This window comes from Leptosomus discolor, chromosome 27 (genome assembly GCF_034619465.1).
Source record: "Leptosomus discolor isolate bLepDis1 chromosome 27, bLepDis1.hap2, whole genome shotgun sequence".
Classification (NCBI taxonomy): Eukaryota; Metazoa; Chordata; class Aves; order Leptosomiformes; family Leptosomidae; genus Leptosomus; species Leptosomus discolor.
The window spans coordinates 1,309,722-1,332,750 of NC_141417.1; the positions used below are offsets into that span (position 1 = coordinate 1,309,722).

General features: G+C 54.7%; 1 protein-coding gene across 1 annotated transcript; it reads left to right on the forward strand.

Annotated features, from left to right (window-relative positions):
• Window positions 1–15,061: 15,061 nt before the first annotated feature.
• Window positions 15,062–21,348, forward strand: RACGAP1 (Rac GTPase activating protein 1). The gene is made up of 16 exons (XM_086478608.1): window positions 15,062–15,146; window positions 15,609–15,811; window positions 16,175–16,311; window positions 16,507–16,576; window positions 16,796–16,849; window positions 17,591–17,668; window positions 17,795–17,912; window positions 18,105–18,235; window positions 18,470–18,634; window positions 19,065–19,160; window positions 19,396–19,594; window positions 19,911–20,016; window positions 20,208–20,340; window positions 20,469–20,607; window positions 20,856–20,964; window positions 21,273–21,348. The coding sequence occupies exons 1-16, from the start codon at window positions 15,062–15,064 to the stop codon at window positions 21,346–21,348; spliced, it is 1,899 nt and encodes a 632-aa protein (XP_086334734.1).
• The last annotated feature ends 1,681 nt before the right edge of the window (window positions 21,349–23,029 follow it).

Below are 23,029 nucleotides of genomic sequence, written 5' to 3' on the forward strand. Positions count from 1 at the left end.
GGCAGGGGCTGTTGGTGCTGCTGGCGTGTGCATGTGGGTAATGTGTGTGTGCGTGTGCGTGCGTGTGCTGCTCCCATCCCCCAGCGCCTTCCAGTGATGCTCCGGCTCCTCGCTCCACCACAGCCCCCCCGGCCCCCCCATCCAGCCCTGACCCGGCTCTCCCTGCCACGGCCTCTACCACCCTCACAGGCTTCACCCATGGGTGGCCCCAGCGCCGGGGCGGGTGCTCAGACACGCTTGGGTTGGTGCTTTTCGGGAGGACCGAAGGCGGGCGCCTTCCAGCCCTTTCTGGCCGCCTGCTCGGGGTGGCAGCGGGGCACCGTGGTGCCTCGAGCACCTGCCCTGGGCTCGCTGGGTGCAGCCCCGCTCCTCACTGCCCGGTGGCAACGTCCCCAGCACGGTGCTCGCCACGATGGGGACAAGACCCTGCCAGAGGGATTGTGCTCCTGCCCCTGCCCTGCGCAGGCTGTGCTGCCCCTCTGCCACCTCTTCGCCTTCTGCCATTTACAGAGTCACCAGAAAGGTGTCGTTGTCCCCAGGGTGCTCCCCGCTGCCCGGGGCAGGGGGCGCTGGGTGCTGGGTGCTTTGCTTCCCCCAGGGCAGAGCAAGAGGGTTGCACAGTGCTGCCCAGCTTCCCCCCGGTGCCACCACATCTCCAACCCTGCTTCACCTCCAGCTGCTCCCCACAACTGCCCCGGAGAGCGGGGTGTCCCCATCACCCAAGCCGAGCTGGGGGACGCACACCCCGCTGCAGGTCTCTGCCCAGCACCAGCGCAGGGAGCAGAGGCTGCAGCCGGCAACAGCCCACTGCTCCCAGTAAGGCGACTGCAGTCAAATGGAAAAGAACGTTCCAATGTCCTTTACAAGTGTGATGTTGGGAAGCGACAGCCAGACCCCAGGGTCGTCCTGACAAGCTGTGTCCCTGCCCAAGGTGGCTTCCCAGCACTCTGTCCCTGCCTGAACCATGGCTAACAGGATCACGGGCAGTTTGGGGACGGCAGGGGCAGGCAGCCCATCCTGTCCCCAAATCCCATGTCTTCAACGCACTTGGTTTGGTCCTTTTCTGGAGCATCCTCTCCCAAAATGGGTCCTTGCCCGAATGGGAACCCGGGGTTTTGCAGCGTGACCTGCTTGGGGAGATCTGGGGGGAAACAGAGATGGGGCCCAGGGACACCCCCATGAGCCAATGCCCCCCCTCGCTTGCTGCTGGGTGCACGGACGACCCTGTCAGTGCTTGGAAACGCGGCTGCAAGGCTGGGAGAGCGGCGTTAGCGTCTCCACTTGGCACCAGCTCTGCCTTTCCCTTCCCCGCTCCGTTCTGCAGCCAGTCGGCATTGCTCCTTGCCTGGACGACAACCGCCTGCTGACAGCCGTCCCTCCATTAGGGCTCCTGGTGGAAACCTGGAGAAGGATGTGCTGCTTGGGTAAGGGATAAGAACATTTAAAAAGGGGTTGTTTCCCCCCCCACACCTTTTTTTTTTTCTTCCAGATGAGAAGTCATTCTCTGCAGTGGTTTGGCTGACAGTAAATCCACCGGCAGCGGCAGGGCTGCGCGCAGGGAGGGATGGGGTTTCAGGCCGGAGCAGATGCCTCGTGGACGTACTTGCGAGCCCCTCCTTTCCACCGCACAAGAAACCCCAGTGAAGGGGTTCTATGTCTCCAAGCCACCCTGGCTGGGAAGCCTGTTTCCTCACCGTCTCGGGAGGCTGTCAGGGCCCCCAAACACCCCGGGACCCTTCCCCGCAGGAGCTGGGGAGGAGACGAGCAGTCGGAGGAAACTTCCTTGCCGCTGGCCCCCGGCCAGGAAGGATGCAGCTGCATCCTTGGAGTTGAGTGGAGCATGGGGAGCGGGAGCATTTCCGCGTTATTTTTTGGGGGAGCCACGTGAGGGTTGTGTTAATTCCTGCTGGGAGAAGCATCGGGACCAGCTGAGGACCGTGGGATGGGTGAGGAGCTAACAATTAGCCCCAGGTGATAATTGGTAACAGCAAGACATCAGGCAGGGAGGCTTAAAGGCGGGTAGCCGAGGGGTGGGCTGGCACCCGAGAGCGATGGGCAGTGGGGTGTGAAGAGGAGGAGGGGAGCTGCTGTGGCTGTATCCTTCCTGCACAAAATGGGTGCTCAGCCCTGCCATGGATTCAGTAGCCAGGGCTCCCCTCAGGCATGCAATTAGCATGAAAAAAGTAATTAAGGGAAGGTGCTGCAGCGCTGAGGCTCCCAGCTTAGGCTCCAGCAGACAGGCAGGCAGGCACCTGCGTGTCTTGGGAACCTCGGGAGCTTGGGCCAAGGGATAACTCAAGCCCTGGGGCTATTTTCTCACCTTCTGAGCAATGTTTGTCCCTGCTCCATCATACACAGCTCTGTTACAGAAATAAACTTCCACCCTACTTCTTGGAACAGCATCCCCAGGGTAAGGATGGGTTTGCAAGGATGGGTAAGAGAGGCTTTTCTCTGCTTTTTGGGGTCATGCCCTGCAATCGCTGCCTCTTGTCAAGGCAGCCCTGGCTCGCAGGTTGCTGCTTTATCTGCACCCGTGCCCAGCTGCTGTACAGGAGGCGATTTAATTCGTAATGGTCTGTTGAATGCTGTGGGTGACGGAGGTGCTGGGCACCGCTGCTGGCCTTCCTGGGCTGTGGCGGCTCTGGCGGGGACTGACCCTGCGATCTGCGGGATTGCATTGTGTATTTAAGGCGAGAGGTTTAATTAAAAGGCCGCCGGCGTGGCACGCCACAGAGCCCGTTCTGCTTGCTGCTGGGGCTGCAGGGGCCGAGCGCTGGTGCTCAGCTGCTCGCGGGGAGGGCGGTGCCGTTGTTTGCCCTGCGCTGGGAGCCTGGCCTCGCTCTAACCCTTCATGTCGGTGGGTTTTGCAAGGCTGGTGCAGTGTCCAGCCTCGCAGCCCTTTCTGTCACCCCAGGCCAGGAATTCTAGGGGAAAGGGGGAAAAACTCAAGCCCCCCTCAAACCTGGACGGGATGAGGTGTGAAATATCTTCACAGCCGATCTCAGCTAATGGGTTGTAAATTGCTTCCATCAGCTCCAGTGTTACAGATTGCTCATCTGAAATTGCTTCCAGGAGCCCAGTCTGGGGCCAAACACGTCCTAGCTTGGGGAAATAACCATCAGCATCATTAGCAACAGTAAATTGTATTCAAATGAGGCACTGTGGGGCCTTACTAGGACTTTTTACGTGTGCCTTCCTCGCTGGAGGGGTAGCTGCGCCCTTAGGGGGCTGTTGCATCTGCACAGGGCTGGGTACCGCTTCTCCCAGCCCCGAGAGCCGTCCCCGTTGACCGTCCCCATCGCTCTGGGCTGCTCCTCCAGGCATCACTTTGCTCTAGCTCTGAACTAAGAGCAGTTCTGTTGCCTCCACACAGGCCCTGGTAGAGGTCCAGGGCTTCCTAATTCATGAGCACGTCGTTAATTATCTGCTGGAAGCCAAAGCCTCAGCATCTTGGTGAGACTAACGAGGCTATTAGCAGAGCTGCTGCTTGCCACCGCTGGCTCTGGCTGGCCCAGAGCATGTTGCTGTCCCCGGTCGGCAAGCGGAGGAAGAGATAAGCCTTGTGCCGCATCTCTTGATTCCTGTTTGCTCTTGCTGTTTAAATCGTGCCTGACCATTTCTGAGACCTTTCCACAGGAAACCGCCTCGTCCGAATCCTGAGGAACGGGCACCCGGCACGAGCAGCTCCGTGATCCTGTGGGATTTCGAGATCGAGCAGATCCCCGTCCCCCAAGTGCTGTAGATGCGAAGGGTCAAAGACCGCCTGGGCAGAGGGTCGAGCCCCAGCACACGGAGCTGCCGCTCGCGGGAGCTACCGACGGGGTTATCCTGAGTAAAACCGCAACGGTTTAAAATCAGCCGTTTCCTGCCTCCCTGCTCCGAGCTGCTGGGTCACTCGCCCCTGTGCGGCGAGTCTCCGTCTGATTTATGCCGTGTTGTGCTGTGCTCTCGCTTGCACCCGCTTGGCTTTCCCGGCGCGAGGAGCAGCCAGTCCATTAAACACTGAGTCATCCTCAGCGGCATTTAATTTTGTGAGGGGCAGCAGTTTGGATAATTAAAGGCCTCCGTGGCCAAGGCCAGCGGCTGTGGAAAGCAGGGCTGACGGGGAAGGCGAGGACACCCAGCAGCACCGATTAATCGGGTGGGTGCCGCCGCTGCGAGGCTCTGGCAGAGAGGTGGCTCCTCTCTCCCACCCTCCCCTCTCCCCCTTGCGTTTTGGGGTGGTTTTTAACCTTTTCGTGCCTCAGACAAAGGCATCCCTGGTCGGGTGGGTGCAATGATGCTTTGTGTGTTTCTGCCTGGATTAACCATGTCCTGATGGGATCTCCCATGGGCAGATATGCTATCTGAAGGCCTTTGTTTATTAAAAGGACAAGCTGTTCGGGGAGTTGGTAATAAAGCCATGAAAGCTTTTATGAACCAGAGCTGAAGGCACTAATATCGCTGTGCTCTGCGTGGGTGAGAAATTAGACAAGAGTTCCTCCATGCTGATGGTTTTTTTTCCTCCCCCCTATTCATCTTTCTCAACAATTATCTTTTATTTTGATATCTTTCTATTTAAACCTTCAGAACTGCGCTTGGGATAAAAAGGAGGCTGAATTGCTTAACAACCAGGCACCTTGCAGGGCGGGTGCGGGGGACCTGGCGACACGGAGAGCGATGGGGAAGGTGGCTCTGGCTCTCCTGGAGTTTCGGCAGCAGAAACCATCCCCGAGGGCCAGGAGAGAAACTCCCCGGGGCCCCCCTCCTGCGGGAAGGCAGGTACACCTCCTCGCCAGCAGCCTCGGGAAGAGCCGTATCACTTCGTCTGTGTTGCACCGACGTTGCACACCTGGGAGTAGCTGGGATTCCCCCGCTTGCTGCTCATCACCCTTGGATCTGGGTGCCCCTCACTTGCTTCAGGACTGCCGTGGGTTTTTTTTTTACATCCCCTTCAAGGCTGCTTCTTGCCATCCCGCAAATCTTGTGATCAGCTTTCCAGCGTTGTGAGCGGCACATCGCGAACCGAAGGCGGCTGCAAACCCTGCAGAAAGTCACTGAGCTGAGCGTGCGGCTTCATGAGCTCGAGCAATTAGCAGGAGGCGATGCAAAACCGCTGGCTACTGCTCAGCAGCTGCCCTGAAACTCTTCCCCGTCCTCCAATCCCACCTTGGCTGGCTCCTGCCATCCTCGCTTGTTTTACCCTGTGTCCAGAAAAAGCCTCTCATCTGGGACACACGCAGCCTGGGGCTGCTCCCCTGGACTGGAGGGTCTGAAGATGCTCAGGCTGGATGGGACCCGTGTCTGAAAGTGTGGGGCAGAGATCAACCGAACCCGTTTCACAGGGTGCTGGGCCACGACTGGGTCAAGCAGGGGGGGATCTGCGCCGTCACCGGCGGCCCTGCAGCGCTGCCCAAGGCCACCCCTCCTGGCTCCTCACTCTCTTCGCCGCTCTGACATGTGCATCAGAAGCCGAAGCCGTTTTGGAGTGACGTGAGAAGAAACGCCCGGTGCCGGTGTTCCTGCAGGCGTGTCCAGCGAAGGCAAAGGCCTCGCTCGGTCCCAGGCCGCCAGCGGGTACCGGCGCTGCGTGGGTGCACGCGGAGGAGATGCTGGGATGTGCGATGTGCGTCACCTCCCCCCCCCGGGTGCAGATCCGGGCCGTCCCCCTGCGCTGCCCCGCTCGCCCGATGCCATCTCTCCGCCTGCGCTACCCTGGCTTTGCTGGCGGCTGCTTGTCCCCGTGTCCTTGTCGCTGCCACAGAGCCCGTTCAGATCACATTTTCTTTTATACCCTCTGACACTGGTTGTGGTCACAACAAAACTCATCTCATTAAGGAAACGCTGAGGATAGCTGGAAGGGGAAATGGATCCCCCCCATCTGGTAAGTGCCAGGTCGGGCCAGCGGCACGCGCTTGCTGTGGCCCCGAGCGCTGCGGAGCCGCGATGGGAGGAGGCAGCTCGAGTGTCTCGGGTGTGCAAGCGCGCTCCAGCAGCCTGAGCGATGGCGCAGGAGCCGAGGGGTTAACGCTGCCGGTGTGCAGACATCCTCCAAACAGCACCGATGGGAGCAGCCGAGCCTCTCCGCTCTCTGAAAGCTGGCAAACAAATTAGAGCAATGTTGCAACTAATGCGTTTCTTTGCAGCAGAGAGGAGGAAACGCACCGCTCCAAGGCTGAGGAGACAAAGGCAGTGCAGATGGGTGCTGGGGGACCCGGCGAGCGCCACGTGCTCTGCGCCGCTTTGCTCCGAGCTAAGCTGAGATTTGCTGCTACAGCTCCGTGACAGCGGCTGGAATAACCTGGGGAGGATTTATGGGAACCACATCGGGGCCAAAGGGGGAACCTGCCTGGGAAAGGCTGTAGCTGGGAATTCCTCTGGTATTGCTGCCCCTTGGTGTTTGTGTCCCATTTCTCCAGGAGGAATTGTGTTGTGCAGGGAGGGAACGTAGCACTGCATGCTCCGGGCATGTAGATCAGTGCGTCGTCTTCCCAGCAGTCCAGCATCTCCAGAAATGAGGTCCCACTTGGCTTCTCGCGCTCTTATTTGCCTTGAAGAGAAATGAAAGGGAGAGATGCAGATCCCCTAAAACCATTTAATGAAGCCAGCGGCTGCGGTGGTGCCGGTGGAGCCAGGTCTGGGGCTGGGGGGTGCCCAGGGGAGGAGGCTGGTTGGCACGAGGTCTGTGCGCGGCGAAAGGGCCGGTGGAGTCGGGCAGCCTGGACCCGCAGCCGTCGTCGTCGGGCTGCTGCTGGTCCCTGGCATGGCCTAATCCTTGTCTCCCGTTTACAGGAATGACCCGTTTCTCTCGTTACGAACAGGGGGGGTTGCTACCCTCCCCCGGCAGCCAAGCCCCTGCAAGGAGCAGATGGAGCCCATCTTGAACATGCAATCTCAGCAAAAGCAAAGCCAATAAGTGAGTTAATTACCAGCGTGTTATGTGAGAGCTGGGGATTCCCAGGGGATCGTGGAGATGAAGGAGCCCTTTGCTCGCCCTCCGCAGCTGCGGGAGCTGCGAGTGCCGGAGGGGCCGGGGGAGCCGGCTGGCCGCTGCGGGAGCTGAGCTGCCCTCCCTGGGGACGGCTCGCCTGCAGAAACCCTCGGTGGACCGACTCGGAGCTCTGCAGATATTATCGAGGTCGTATCCGTCCCTTCCCCTGCGGTTTTCCTGACTGTGTCTCGTGAGGCGTATTCACGGGGTGGCTGTGAAGTGCCAAGCAGTGTCTGCTCTCCGCAAGACAGCCGTGGCTCTGACTGAAAATACGAATATACCCGAGGGCAAAGCATCTTTTGCCTTTGTCTCACTGCTGAGCAAGATTAGGAGAGAAAGTGCAGCAGTTCCTAAACTCCCCAGTTTAAAAGTGAATTTTAACTGGGCTTGAAAGACCGCTGGGCCCTTACCTGGTGCCTTTGGGGCAGCTTTGCCGTGTCCCCCCTAGCTGTGCAATGCCCGCCCAGCGATGTGAGGGATTTTCCAGCTGAAACGTCTGCCTGGAGGCAGCGTGCTGGGCTCTGGCAGCTGGAGGATGCGGATGTGCTGGTTTGCCCTCCTTCATGCTTCTAATCTGCTCCCCATCAGCTGAGCTAATAAAGTTTGGACTCGTTAAATCCACAAATGGTTTCAAACTCGATTGCCCTGGGCTGGCTCGCAGCTCCTGTCCGCCCCTCCCCTTGCATATCTGCCTGGGAGATAAGGATGGCAGCGGCTTTAATTCCTCACTTATGCATCGACTGCCAATTCTCCTGCCCGCTCACCCTTGATAAATATTGCACAAAGATTTGGCTGCCAACGTGCTGGAGATAAAGGTCCGGTCCCGCCAGATCTCCTTGCTCTGTGCCTTTTGTCTCGTTGTGTGTCCAATTTGTTAAACAACCCACCTGCTGCAAGAGCGGCTCTTCCCGTCTCTGCTCCCGCTTCGGATTATTGCGAAAGCTCTGAGTGAGCTCCCCCCTTCCCCGTGCCCAGCCTTGGGTGGGAATCGAGAACGAAGGACAGGCGCTGTCATTTCCAGGCCTTGAATTGTCATTGATTGGGGGATCGATAGCGGAGCCTGCCTTGGCTCAGCGCTCTCGCGGGCCTGGCAGGCTCCTCCGCGCCGGTGTCGTGCGGGTGCCGAGGCGCTGCCGTGTCATCCACGAGTCGGCCCCCGGGAGCAGAGCCCGAACGAGGATTTGGGGACGCTCCCGTGCAGCAAACCTACGAAAGCGAGAGCGCCACAGGCTCTGGCTGGGCTTAGCCTTGCTAAAAACCCTCTTTCCACCCCTGCGGCCAGGCTGGGTGAGCGCATTTTGGGGTGCCAAGGGCTGGTGTTTGGGAGGCATCGCCGGGAGCTGTGCTGCCTCTTGCCCACCCACCACATCTGGGTTTGCTGGAACAGTTTCCCCCGGCTCAGAAACCATCCTGGAGCTGAAAGGTGCTACCTGAGGGTCCACAAGTGTCTTTAGGAGAGCACAAGGCCGACAGGAGCTGCTCAGCGGTGCAATGGGGGGCGACCGCGGCGCGCACGGTGAGGACACCCAGCGCTGATGGTCTCGACGAGACCGTGCAGACAAAAGTCCTGGCGCTGCAGCAGCGTGAGAGCTCTGGGCCTCACATTTCAGGACTGCTGCAGGCGAGAGGACAGGCAGAGGCTATCGACTGGGGTGGGGAGGGAGAAACAGAGGCAGGAAGGTCTCCAGCAACCTTATCGCTGAGTATAGATCTGGTTGGCGGCATCTGTTAGAGCTGATATCCCCCCTTTGCATCCTCTCCTGCAGCATCCTGAGTGTCATCTCTCTTATAAGAAGATCAAATTAAAAAAGAGAGGAGTGACGCTCAGATCTGGAAGTGTTTGAGCTCAAATGTGGCGGGTATGGCTGTTATTCATGCTGTCCTGCTGGAAGAGCAGCTGTCCTGGGCAGCTTCAGATGCTATTCAGCTTACAGGTCTCTGGATTCCCCGGTTCGGGGGTGGCTCTGACAACACGTTTTGATCACTATCACTTCTAAATCCATAAGAAATGTCATCTAAAGTGCAACAAATAACATTCTGATTATCTGCTGGATCCTAATGCTACTCCCTGGAGATAACAAGCTGCAATTTTCCCCCTGGGCCATACAATAATCGCCCCAATTACTCCCAAGCAGTGGTTATTAAACTCACGGCACTGCTTTCATTTACAAAGCAAAAATAATTAAGCAGGTGTCTATGTTCACTGCCTGGCTGGGAGTGACCGGGGTTATTTCTGCTTTGTTCTGGGAAAGAAACTCTCGGAGGCTATGGAAAACCTCCATGGCTTTTCCGCTCTGTGTGGCACAGTTCTGTCAAGAGCGGTACAGAGAAGACGCCAGATGATCGACCAAATAAAATGCAGTTGGTGTCTGTTAATGCTGGGGCTGGTATCCCAAAGGATGTAACCTCTATCCAACTATAACATCAGAGGAATTTCGGGAGGTAGCGTGGTTAGCGAAGCTGGAATGTGACGGGCATACCAAATCACACCCTGGGCCCTGGCAGAGGTTGATGGGCTGGTTTGGTTTAGCTGGATCGGCGTCGGGTACTGCCGGGCTGCGTGCAGGGCACCGGTGACCCATCCCAGCACGGGCTGCGGCAGCGGCTGTACCCCGGCTCCGACAGCCTCCGGGTAGAGGGGACGGCGTTCCCTTGCCTCGTCGCAGGGCAAACCCGCAAGGAGAGCGGCGCTGCAGCCGCCCCACGCGCCAGGGTGCTCCTGCACCCGCACACGCAGCCAACACGCACGGGCTCGCTTGGACCGGGAGGCTCCCAGCTCCTGTGGAAGAGGAGCGGTGAAAGCAGAGAGAGGGATGACCGGGATGGAGCGAGGCAGCGCTGGTGAATTATGCATGACACAGAGAGGAGAGCCGTTATCTGCACGGACAAAGGCCTGTGCCAGCCAGCCTGGCTCTCCGCTGTACCTGTACCTCCCTTTCGCCCGCGCTTTATCTCCGCTCCCAGCTTGTAATTCAGCCCAAATATCAGAGAAAGCTGGAAGATTAATTTTCTCTGTTTGCATGGCAAAGGAGAGGGGACGCGCTCGCCCTCCAGACTCCCAGCTGCTTAATCCGCCGCCGAGGCCCGCCGAAGGAAAAAGCAAAAATTTATCAGCGTTGGCAAGTTGCTGGCGCGGGGAGGGGTGTTCGGAGCCGGCGGCTGCGCTCAGCCTGGGGATGCGCCCCGGCCCCCCGCAAGCGGGTCGCGGGCTCTCACGGCAGGGCTCGGCGCGCCCGACGGGTGTGCGGTTTTGGGGTGGCGTCTAGGAAAATGCAAAACCTTCCCCTTGCCCCAGTGTTAGGGCCCAGGGGAAGGCGAGGGGCTCGGGAGAGCTGGAGTTCCTCGCCCTGACACCGAGCGTGACCCACGCGTCCTTCCAGCGCGGGAGCGTTCGCGGCTGCGAGTTGCTCAAATATTTAAGAGATGACAACTGTATTAATACAAAAAGTAGATAAAGATCCCTTGAGTTTAAAGCAGGAAACATCAGCTCAGCTCTTATTTTCCAGCCCTCTCCCTTAGCTTACTCCTTGGCTTAAATGAAATCATAAATATCAGCCCACAAAGGTCCTTTGTCACTGCACGCAGCTCCCGGCGACAAGAGGTCATTCATTAAAAGCCAGATGAAGGCAAAAGAGACTCCCGTTGTTTTTTAACAAGTTCAGGATAGGGCCACGGCTTCTCTGCTGACATTAATGCACCGTTTCGCTACAAGGAGCAGAGAGGCTGGACCTCCTGTCCCGGCGGATCCCATCCAAGCGCTCTTCACCCCGATGCCGGTCACGGCTGGAGGAATCATCCCGGGCTCACGCGGGCAGGAGAGCACCGAGAAACCTCGTTCGTCGCTCGGTCCGACGGCGCGGACGCGGCTCCTCGGCACCTTCCTCGCCCACCGCGCGGGCGATGCGCCCAGCAATATTTTGCACAGACGAGCGATGGCTGAGACCCCGCAGCTCCCACCCAACGGCATGAGCGTGATGCCATCTGCCGGCCTGCGGCTCGGGCCAGGCACCAGAAATTAGAAATTAATTCCCCAAAATGTCCACTTTCCTCCAGTTAAACCCAGCCTGCTCTCCCTGCTCAGCCTGCTGAGTAGTTTTCTCAGGCTACTGGACCATTCCTTTTTGAAACCCACGCTGTATTAACACAGCAGGAGAAATGCACCTTTTTTCTGCTTTTTTTCCCCCTGGAGAAAGATTACTGTCTTAAAGTTTCTAGTTCTGCTTTCTTCCCCCCCCCCCCCTTTTTTTTTTTGAGTGGCTGTTCACGAAGCCCATCATGCTCTAACTGGTTTTGGATTAAAAGGAACTTAATAAAGGTTTCCCCTGAGCGCAAAGCTGCACAAATGGGTTTGCAATTCTGGAGTTAATTAGGCAGGAGCCGGGCAGAGAGATCTGTGTTTGCAAAGCTCCACCAGAGGATGAGGCTGAGAGGGGAAGGTTTGTTATTGCAGGGCTGCTTGCTAGCACCGCGAGGCACCGGGGCAGATTTCTTTGCATCCTGCCCCAAAAGATGGAAGCATGGGGTCACCAGTGAGCCCATCGGCGGCGGCGTAACCAAAAATCTGCATCGCATCGTGGGGTCCGCAAGCCCTGCCCAGCAAAAAGGGGTCTCCAGCGGCTGGAGGAGGTGAACGGGCTAAAGACCAAGCGGAGCGAGACCGCAGGAGGAACTGGAGGAGAATTTCTGCTGCCTGAAAATGTGAAGTGCTTCCGCCAGTAATCGCCGGAATCATCAAATTAGCATAAATTCTATTAACGGTTTCCCAGATGAGACATTTCAAGGCTTCTCCCTCCCCTCCCCGGCACAAACAAAAGAGAATATAATTACTTTGCAATAAAGCAGGTCCTGAAAAGGCCCTCAATCCTTTTGGCTTTTCTTCTCCCTTGAAATAAAGCTCTATGTGAAAGGTGCTTCTGGCCTTTCTGCTCTCATCACGCATCAGTCAGGAAGGAGGAAAGAAAAACTCTACAAAGCTTTCAGGGACCAGGGCTGGGACCGGGGAAGCAGCACGTGCTGTAGGATGTGGCCCGTTTGCCGTGTCCACCTCGTATCAGCAGGCGAGGGGGTTTCTGAGAAGCTTTTTTTGGGGTGTTTGGTTCCTGACGCCCTTGGAGCTCCCACCCATCATGTTTCAGAGGAGGATTTGGAATTACAACGTCTGAACACATATGGAAGAAATCTATTTTGCATAACACTGAGACCCGGTACCTCATGCAGTAACTCACTACAAGCACCATGGGGGCAATAATCTGGAATAATGTGCCTTTTTATTGGCACGAGATTGCAGATGGCAGTTTAAAAGAGAAGAGAATTTGCTTATGAGCAAAAGCCTCCTTAACGCTCAAGAATGACACTAAAACAACTCGCCTGCCTATAAATATGATCTGCCAATAGAGACGTCTTAGCTGTGAAGATTTAATTACAGGCAGGAGCTGCAGGAAACCCTGGGGCTGGCACCGAAACAGCTGAACCCCCTCAGAAAAGGGGGTGCAAGTAGTGCGGGGATGGGATCTGCAGGCACAAGAGGCTCTCAGCGGAGCCGGGTGTAACCATCAGCCTCCAACTGGCTTTCCAGGCTGTGGCAAATTGGGCTTTTGGATGATTTTCCATGCCATGAGGTCAGATATCAAGGTCAGTGCCTTTCTTTTGCTTCGCCATGGACTCCGAGGATGAGTTGTGTCTCTTCTGGGCCTCAGTTCCCCTATAAAGTGTAGATAATTTTGACGATCTTCCTCAAGGAAGCCTCATTAATGTTTACTTTTTGGGAGACCTTGAGGCTTTTTACAATCTATTATGAATTAATTATTATTAATTAAGCTAAAGCAGACTATATAACCTACATAAAGCAGTTCTGACAAAGCAGTTGGATGTTAGAGCAATCTGCTTCATGAACTCGCTCTTCCACTCAGCAATTTTAAGCATTTAGTTCCGCTTTCTAATTGCTAATATCCATTCTTCAATTACCCACTGTTTTGTTTCAGATTTAAAAGATTAAAACACACTGTTATTTTATGATTATGTGATTTCACTTCTTGTAATTGTTGGGTTTTGGTTTGTGTTTTATCGGTTTGCATATTAAACGTCTGCAAGTCTCTGAAGACTCGTAGGTGGCTTGAAATGGGGTTTTGCCTTTTGGCATGCAGGATGGATTGCTGCCTGTTACTCAGATCAACGTTTCAAAGACAAAAATCCATTGAGGCGCCGTGTTTCTCAAGCGACAACACAATAAATGGCCTCCTGGTGAAGCGCCAGTGCTCTGGACCAGCCATGGGCTGCATCCAGCGCCTCGCGCAGGCCTCGCAGCGCTCTGTGACGGTGGCTTTGCTTAAAATCACAACAGGGGCTGGGCCCGAGAACAGTTTTTTCTCCCCAAAACAGCCGCTCGGGTGCCAATGGCTGCGGCTGGGCCCTTAGAGAAGCACCAGCCCTCGGCTTCGGGGGCCTAGGCCCTGCCGGCGTCCCCGGCCTGCTCTGTTGCTAAGCAACACGGGCTGGAGCCAGCTACCAACAGTAAAGATGGCGCCTGGCGGGCTTCAGCTCGCCGCCGTTCGGGCCGCCGTCCCTCCTCGCGCTGGGGAGTGGAGCAGAGAGGCCACGCCCTCAGCAGACATGGCGCCGACTTGGCTTCAGACGCCCAGTGAACAGAGCCAATGAGAGGCCGGGAGGGTGGGGGGCACGCTGGGATTGGCCGGCAGCGGGGATTCAAACCGAAGTGCGGGGCGGTTGGGCTGGGCGGTTGGAGCCGGAGCTCGCGCCGGGCCGGCGCCTCAGGTGAGGGAGCGGGAGCGGGAGGCGGCAGCGGCGGGGCCTCGGTACCGACACCGGGTCCCAGGCACCGGATCTCAGGCACCGGCCTCGGCCCTCGCTCAGGCCGCGGGTCCCAGGTACCGGCACCGGGTCCCAGGCACCGGCCTCGGGTCCCAGGCACCGGCCTCGGCCCTCGCCCAGCCGCGGGGCTCCCCTCACCGGCCGCGGGGAGCCGCCTATGCCGGTGCCCTGGGCAGGCCCGGCGCCGGTTTCCTCCGCGACCTTTTCCCTCGCCGCCTCCCAGGCGGGGGTGGTGTGGCGGCGGGCGGCGGTGGGCGCTTGGCGGGCTGGCCTGGCTCCTTCGCCCTCCCCGGCCTCTGCCGTGGCGCTGGGCGCGGCGCTAATGATGGCGGTGCTGGTAATTAAGGCACGAAAGTGTAGCAGTAATGGCACGGATTAAGCAGGCTACGAGGAACAGAGGAGGGCCCTTCAGCAGCGAGCTCTTCCACACCTTGCAGTCCACGAAACGGAAAGTCCCGGGGTATCCATGTGCTGGTAGAGCCTGGGACCAGCCGGGTGCGTTGGGCCGGGGTGCTGCCTCCTCTCCTGGCACCTCTCCTGGCACCTCTCCCAACTCTCCGCACCTGCTGATTCATTACCCGAGGCTGCCCCGTGTGCCCCAGCAACCTCCTGCGTTAGCGCTGAAATTTCTGTGCTGCTGAGCTGGAGACTTTCCTCTTCATTGCTTCTGTTTGTGCCGTTGTTGCTACTGTTTGAGGGAAATGTGCTGACTGTCTGAATTTTAACAGCTATTTGCAGGAGGAGCTGTAACTTAAAATGCAGCTAAATTTAAAACTGTATTAAAATTCCACAGAACGTTGCTCCTATTTTTATCTCACGAAGCTTGGAGAACTTGCAGATTTTTGGTGGCCTACATAGTACCAGGTTATTCGTAGACAGGGCATGAGTTGTGTTCTGCAGCCTTCCAGAAGGAGAACGATTTGGGATTTTGCCTTGGGTGCTGAGCCTCTGTAGTATACTGGACAATATTTGAAGCACAAGGGTGGGGAGTTATTCCACATCTCTCTGTGGCTCCGATGCCTCTAAACTGTGGAGGGATGCGGATCTTCATTCCTGACAGAAGGGTTTAGATGCATATATCTCTACAAAACATAACTCTTAATGTATTTTTGTTTGTGTGGCTCCTAAATCTTGTCTTAAAACCCTCAAAACCAGTGATTCTGAAGCAGATTCTCTTCTCTTTGGGCTGGTAACGCATTTTCCATTTGGAGGTGGGAAGAAAGGGCCGGGCTGTTTATTTAGCTCTGGTTTCTTGGCAGGAAGATGGAGACTGCGATGCTGAACTTAAGGAGTCTGTATGATCAGCTCGTGCGCCAGGCGGAGGTTTTAAGTGAAGGAAACGAATACCGTAAGTTCTGTTTCTGAAATGGGTTGTGCTGGTTTTGCTGTGAGAATATAAACAGGCAAACAAACACGATTAGCTGGTACTGAAGAACCTGTTGATGATGCTGTGGGTAACGAGCCTGCTGCAGGCCGCCAGATTTGAGGGTTTTTTCATTGTTGGGAAATATGAAGCCACGGGGTTGAAATTCTAGGCAGGGCCACGTTCTGCTTGCAGCCAGCTGACTTCATCCACGCTGGCTCTCGTGTTCTGGCTCTTCTGGTTGACACTGATGTGAAGGACTTGGTCTGAAAAACTCCGATTTCTCATGAATGTCTGTAGGGTAGGCGGGTTCGCCGAAGGGCTGGCTGCTCTGCTCTGCAGCCGAGAGCAGGTTGTGTTAATAGATACCTACCATCAGCGGAAGGAGGGCTGCTGGATCTGCTCTGCTTGCATGGGTAGCTGAAGATGTATGTGTCTGCTCCACAGAGTTTATTCAGTTAGCAAAGAGCTTTGAAGAGTATCGGAGAAAATTGCAGAAAACGGAGCATGAGCTTGGCAGGTACAAAGAGCTGCTCATGAAAACTGAAGCTGAACGTAGCGCTTTGGACGTGAAGCTGAAACACGCTCGCAATCAAGTGGATGTGGAGATCAAACGAAGGCAAAAAGCTGAAACAGACTGTGAAAAGCTGGTGAGTAATTCCTTTCGTACCAGTTAGCCCTTTAGAGGGTGGAGATGAGGTGATTAGACTGCGTTGATCTATGGAAAACAAGGACTGGCACTCATGATAACTTCTTTTCCCTGAGGAGGGAAAAAGACCCAACAACAACAAATTGGCTTCTCGTAGCGGCCGTCTGCTTTGGCCTGGAAAAGGGCGGCTGGCTGCTGCCTGGAGCCGAGCTGCCCTTGCCTGTCAGAGCAGGGCTTTGCAGCCCGTGGCAGCCTATTGACACAGAGCCTGTCGGTGTGGTATCGCGAATGCTGGTGATTGGTTTGTCTGGTAATCAAGCACGGTTCATCCTGTGGCAGCTTCCGATGTTATCTGCCTTTGCAGGAGCGGCAAATACAACTGATTCGAGAGCTGCTCATGTGTGATGCATCGGGGAGCATTCAGCTAAGCGAAGAACAGAAGACTGCCCTCGCCTTTCTGAACAGGCCCCAGGTTTCTGTAGGGGGTTCAGGCGCCAAAAGGTAGGCAAAACGGTGTTTTGTTGGAGTAAATATCAATCCACCCGTGTACCTCTGACACATGCACCCATACCAACAGGGTTTCAGTTTTTATTCCGGTTAGAAATACAGCTTTTCTGAGTCAATTGGGTTGATCTGGAACCATGGCTGACTGAAAGCCAAACTGATAGACGTTTTTTCTGATTTTTGGGGTTTTAGGCTGTCTACAATAGATGAATCTGGCTCAATTCTGTCGGACATCAGCTTTGACAAGACTGATGAGTCACTGGTAATGTAACTCCAAGTTCTAAAGTGTTCTCCCACTGCAAAGCCTGAGGGGTGTGGGTTAATCTCTAGAGACCCCTTGTGCCTAGATTACTGTGGTGTTAAACTGGGGGAGCTGACTTGCGTTTGGCTGGTGTGGTGGTGGCTAAAACATAATGAAAGTCCTGGCCAGAGGCAGTATGGTATTTACACAGAGCGAACCGGTGTTGTGTATTTCCCCCAGGACTGGGATTCCTCCGTGGTGAAAGCTGTCAGACTGAAAAGGAGAGAGAAGCGGGTATGTTCAAGTCTTCCCCTTCAAATAGACCCCATTGTTGGCCTTAGCTGACACAATGTCACCATCTGCCATCTCGAGCCACCTATAACGGTGTCTGAGCTACTAATCACAATGAAACTTGAGATGGATGTGCTTCGACTATAACTGACCTGCTGTGTGGATTTAGATTGAAAGTTAATTCTGATGTTGTTGTTTGTCTATAAAATGACTGGAGTGGAGTTCTGTTGTGGCCTAGAGTTTGCCAGAAAGCGCTTGAAGATTCTTAACAGCTGCCAGATATGGGGAAGATCATGTAGGAAGTTAATATTCTTCTGTTCCGTGAAGGAGCTTGTGCTTGTTCTGGTCTGCTGTTAGTATATCTGCAGGCACAGGTGGGAAAGGACAGCCTGAAATCCTCACCAGCAGAGCTGGGAAGAGTCTGGGACTTGCTCAGTTGCTGCTCTGTTTCTTGGTGGTGTGTTTTGTTTGATTTTCCTCCCCTTCTTTCTGTCAGTATTTTTTTTTCCTGAACTGGATTATAAAGCTGGCCAGGAAAGTTATTTGGAAGAGCAGCATATCAAGGCCTCCTGATGCTTCATGGCAGCTTCAAGGTTGCCATAAAGAACAGTTACCAGTTCTTCCAGTTACTGTGGAAGAACTGAATGCGTCTGTGGTGTGTGCAGGCAATTGTTCAGTACTTCTAGTTATGCTGAACACCAAGTTAACCCATGTCATGGTTAAAAAGGGATGGTATCTTTTCAGCGGTCTTCCAGGCAGTTCATTGAAGGCCCGCCAGGTCCTCAGAAGAAAACCCGATCGATGGGCTCCACAGTGGACCAGGTATGGTGGTTCCAGCTGGGTTTGTGTGCGTTATGTCACGTCGCATACCTGCTTCTGGGGCCAACAAACTAGAATATCCCATGTCCTGTCAGTATTGCTGTCACTAGCTGCCTGTTTCTCCTACAGGGAAATGAATCCATAGTGGCAAAGACAACTCTCATGGTCCCCAACGATGGTGGCCCAATTGAAGCTATTTCTACTATCCAGACTGTGCCTTACAGTCTGCGAAGCCGGAGGAAGAGCGGTAGGTGTCGTGTCTGTCCTAGCCCTGAAGCGACTGCTTAGCAGGCCCGAGGCTACCCTGAGGTGTTAGTTACCTCCTGCCAGGGCCTAGGCAGCTGCCTCTGGTCTATGATGCACTTGGCTTTAAAGCAAAGGTGGAGCGGGGTGGAGGGTGACTCCATTCAGTCAACGCTCTTCTTCTTCTGTCTTTCAGGTCCTTTGCAGCCTTGGAGCAGCGAGTCGAGCATTGGCAGTAAGCAGGTGGAGTCCAAATTGGAGACCGATGGCATTGGCACCCCGCAGAGCAACGGGGGAGTGAGGCTGCACGACTTTGTTTCGAAGACGGTAGGTCTACGGGCAGGAAGAACTTGAAAAAGCATCTCCTTCTGTTTTTAAACGTCTGCAGTTTGAAGCTATTGATAAGGGGCCACCAGCAATGGTGCCTCAAGTCAATACTAACTGTGGTGGTTACCTGCAGGGGTCAGGGAATGTGTTACCCTCTAGAGTTACCCGGGTTAAGTCCCGCTGAGTTACTACATTGTGCTGATCTCTTCCCCTCTGTATGCTTGGAATCGTTAGGTTATCAAGCCAGAATCGTGTGTTCCGTGTGGAAAAAGAGTAAAATTTGGAAAAATCTCTCTGAAGTGCAGAGACTGCCGTGTGGTCGCTCATCCAGAGTGCCGGGACCGCTGTCCTCTTCCCTGCATCCCCACCTTGACAGGCACTCCTGTCCGGATCGGAGAGGTGGGTGTGGGGTGAGCTGGGGGCCGTACAGCTGCCGACACCGGTGGGCTAACGGTTGGTTAGAGCTGCAACGTGCTTAGGCTCCAACAAGTCTGCCTCTGACAGAAGAGCTCCTGTTGCTCAGAGCTGCATAATAAGACGCAAATGAGGCAAATGAGCTTGCTAATGTATCCTCCGATGAGCGGGGTGGTGGGCGGTGGGGATGCGGTGTTGGGAGGGTGTTGAGTTGTGAATGCGGCAGCTCTGGGTAGGCAATCCTGCAGCGTTGTGCTGATGGATGGGTGTAGTGTTGCTCTTCTCTGATGAAGAAGAATTAATGTTTGATTTTTTAAAATTTTTTTTAAGCCTAGATCTCACTGTGAATTCCTGAGAGATTATTTTCCATGTCTTGAAGACTGAGTGTCTCTTTATTTTCCCTTCTGCTTCTTAGGGGACCTTGATGGACTTTGTCCCTTCTACACCTCCAATGATCCCCTCCATCGTAGTGCACTGTGTTAATGAGATCGAGCAGCGAGGGCTGCGTGAGGTAAAAATGAAAATGAGGTGTGAAACAGCGCTAATGAAATGGGTTGCGGTGTTAGGGAAACAAATTAACCCAAATATCTCTTATTTACGGTGTGTATAGTGCTGCTCAGTGGGTGACTGAGTGAGCAACAGGGTGTGTGGAGTGCTCAGGTGTGGAGAGAGAGTGGGAGCAGAAGAATGACAGCTTTGTACGTGCAGTCGATATTCTGCCTCTAAGCAACGCTTTCTGTTAACAGACGGGCCTTTACCGGATATCTGGCTGTGACAAGACAGTGAGGGAGCTGAAAGAGAAGTTTCTTAGAGCAAAAAACATTCCTTTGCTTAGCAAAGTGGATGATATCCATGCTATCTGTGGCCTTCTCAAGGACTTTCTACGCAGCCTGAAAGAACCCCTTCTCACTTTCCGGTTAAACAAGACTTTTATGGAAGCTGCAGGTGAGGGGTTGTGAAATGGCATCTCCAGCTCTTTCCCTGGGCTTGACAGGTTTAGGTGTCATGTGAACCAGCAGGCCGTGGTGCTCTGTGGAGCCCTTGTGTTGTTGATGTTCAATATGCTGCCAGGATCTCTTCTGCCGTACTCTTGGAAGAGGAAAGAAAGGAGCTGTAGCGCTTGTGCGGGATACGGAACTATTGCAAGGGCATGTGAAGCTTCGGGCTTCCTTGTTTCTCCGGCTGGCTCTTGCTGCGAGGGGGCTCTTAGAGCTGTGCCTCTGCGATCGCTCTCTGAGGTGTAAACACTTCTTTTCCCCAGAAATCTCGGATGAGGACAACAGCGTCGCGGCTATGTACCAAGCAGTTGGTGAACTTCCTCAGGCCAATAGGGACACCCTGGCTTTCCTCATGGTCCACCTGCAGAGGTACGTTCCCATGCGCTGGTGGTTCTGAAAGGGGGATGTTGGCTCTTGTTACTGCTTGTGGGCACGACGTCTTCATTCTGGAAAAAAACCTGCTTATTCAGAGGCTGAAGGGTGTGTGGGATGGGGGAGCTGTATGACAGGCGATGGGGAGAAGCTATGTTCTCTCTTTCTTGGTAATTTTTTTAACGTAGGGTGGCTCAGAGCCCAGAGACTAAAATGGATGTTGCCAACTTGGCCAAGGTCTTTGGCCCCACCATCGTTGCCCACGCGGTACCTGATCCTGACCCGATGACGATCCTGCAGGACACTAAGCGTCAGCCCAAGGTAGGTCAGCAGAAAGGGCTGACCCGGGTGGATGTTTCCCAGTCCCGGAGCTCAAGGGAATTCTGGAGGGAGCTGAGGCGACGCCTGTCTGGTGGTTGGTAACGTCGGCTGCTCACGGGTGTCTCTAGGTAGTGGAGCGACTTCTGCTGATGCCTATGGACTACTGGAGCCAGTTGATGATGGTGGACCAAGAAAACATTGACCCAGCAGTGCACGTGATTGAGAACACCAATGCCTACTCCACTCCACAGACACCAGATGTTAAAGGTAACCCCTGGGCGCTGCTTTACTGCCTGTGCGTTAAAAACAATGACCCTCAGTCAAAGCTGCTTGTGGTACGGTTGGATCCAGCCCTTCCTGCAGGCTTTATGGGGGAAGAGGGAAGAACAGTGTGCCAGGAAATACCAGATTTGTCTAGTATTGACAGATGCTAGGGAATGTCTAATGTTCCTTGCATGGCAATGAAAACTTCAGCTGTCCTCGTGCCGCTCACTTTGCTGCCTCTTTATTGACAGTGAGCATGCTTGGACCCCTCACTACTCCAGAACAGCAGCTCTCCAAGACCCCGTCATCAGGCTCCCTGTCCCAGAGGGTCCGGTCCACCTTCAGCAAAAGCACCCCCAAGTAAGTGCCGATGGGTGGTGTCGTGGAGGTGTTGGGGTGGCTGCAGGTGGTTTGGGTGTTCAAGGAGGACTGAAAACAGACTTTTGGACTCCATTCTGGGAGCAGCCTGGATTTGCTCTCCCTTAATTGGTGCCGCAGCAGCAGTGCAGGCTGCATGATGGTTAATGAGCTTCATTGTGTGGTAGGGAGAGGAACGCTTTCTTTGGGAGGTGGGGAAAATTTGGGGGAATGACCTCTGTGAAAGGGAGAGTGTTGGACCTCTGTATCCCAAATCCCAAACTGATATCTTTCTACTTCTCTTGAACTAGATTTGGGAGCAAAAGCAAGTCAACAACTCACCTTGGGCATCAGGGCAACTTCTTTGCCTCTCCTATGCTGAAGTGAAGTGGACCTGGGAGTTAGAGTCGTCCTAGTGGTCGCACACCGACACGCATGAGTACAATAAGTGCAAGTCCTCTCCGCAGCCCTTGGCAGCTTATGTAATAAGTTGGGTTTTATCCTTTTATCTTTTGGCTTAACTGAGACTTTTAATGGGATTTTATTGTGCAATGTATTTTTATTATCTAATATTTAGTATTGGTGACCAAAGTAACTAGCAGGATTTGGTCCAAGTGTTAATATAAAAAAAAAGTGCTAGAGGAACTCACCAAAACTTTTCAGTAGCATCCAGTTTTCTACCTGTATTAAGTGGAACAGTCACATGAGGTTTGTAAGTTGTGTTTTGCTTTGGTGGTGTTGTGTTTCTTTAAACTCCATAGGCGGTTCTTCACAGCGCAGCACCACCCCAATTGAACTTTGTCAAATCCAGTCTCTCCAACAGCACCCAAGTCTGTAATTCTGGACTCGTGCCGTGGTCGTGCAGCCTGTAACCCTGAGGATGGCAGTGTTGCATTTCTCTGGTGGGCAAAATGCTCTGGTTAATCAGCTGCCGGAGGGACCGTGACTTTTTCTAAAGAAATGTTTCCTGATACTGTGTTTACAAGACGCGAATTTTGTAGAGGATTGTCTGTAGATGCAAACCCAAAGGATTCCTGGGTAGTCTAAATGAATTACTGGTGCTGCACATACTGGTGAGGGGAATGAGGGTGGCTGAACAGCGCCCTTGCTTTTGGGAGTCCCTGCTTTCCCAGATTGAGATAAGTGTGAAAAGACTGGTGGAACACATACAGAAGTTTTACAAAGTGGCTGTTTTTATTGAGCTCTGGAGAACTGTCCTGACCTGTGCAGTTAAGTAAATGCTGGTGGTCTACGTGACTCTGGTTGATGGCTTTTTATTTGTGCTGTAGCGTTGTAACGTGGGCCTGTGAGCGTTACAGGAGGCTGTGGTGCTGTGCTCGGAGTAGCTCCTGCCCCAAGGACTAATGAACCTGGCAGTCTGCTGGGGTGCAGGATCACGCACCAGGCTGTGGCTCGTGGCTCCGGAGAAGGAAGGAGAACAACGGATTTGGTCCCCAACGTTGTATCGGGAGGTGAAATAGCCTGGGCTGAACGTGGTGGCCTGGGTTGTCTCTCCCTTGGTGGTGGGGTCTGGAGGGTGAAGTCCTCTCCTGCTGTGTTGGCCTGACTCTGACCCAGTGCAGGAGATGGGGCAGCTGGGGGCTGCTGGTCCCCTTTCCCTGTGGGGCTGGGACCCCAGGGCAGGTGGGTGTTTCTGGCCTCTAGTGTTTTCATGCCCACCAGATGTGCCTGAGGGGACCACTGAGGCGTGTTCCCTTTCCCCAAATCCTGCATCTTGCACACACTTGGCTTAGTCCTTCTCTGGTGCATCCTCTCCCAAACCGGGTCCTTGCCTGTTCCTTGTTGGAGAGAAACTCTGGGGGATTTGCAGCGGGACCTTCTGGGGGGCATCGCTGCTCTCTGTGGGGATAGATGGGGCTTGGGGACACCCTAGCGAGCCAGTCCCACTTGCTTCCTGCTGGGCACAGAGGTGGCCCTGCCAGTGCTTGGAAACAAGGCCCCAAGTGCTGGGATGGGGGGGCTCTGTGCCCACCCATGCCTGCAGGGGAAGGACACGAGTTCCACGGTGGGATGTGCAAGTAGACAGGGTGCTGCAGGGGAAGAGCTG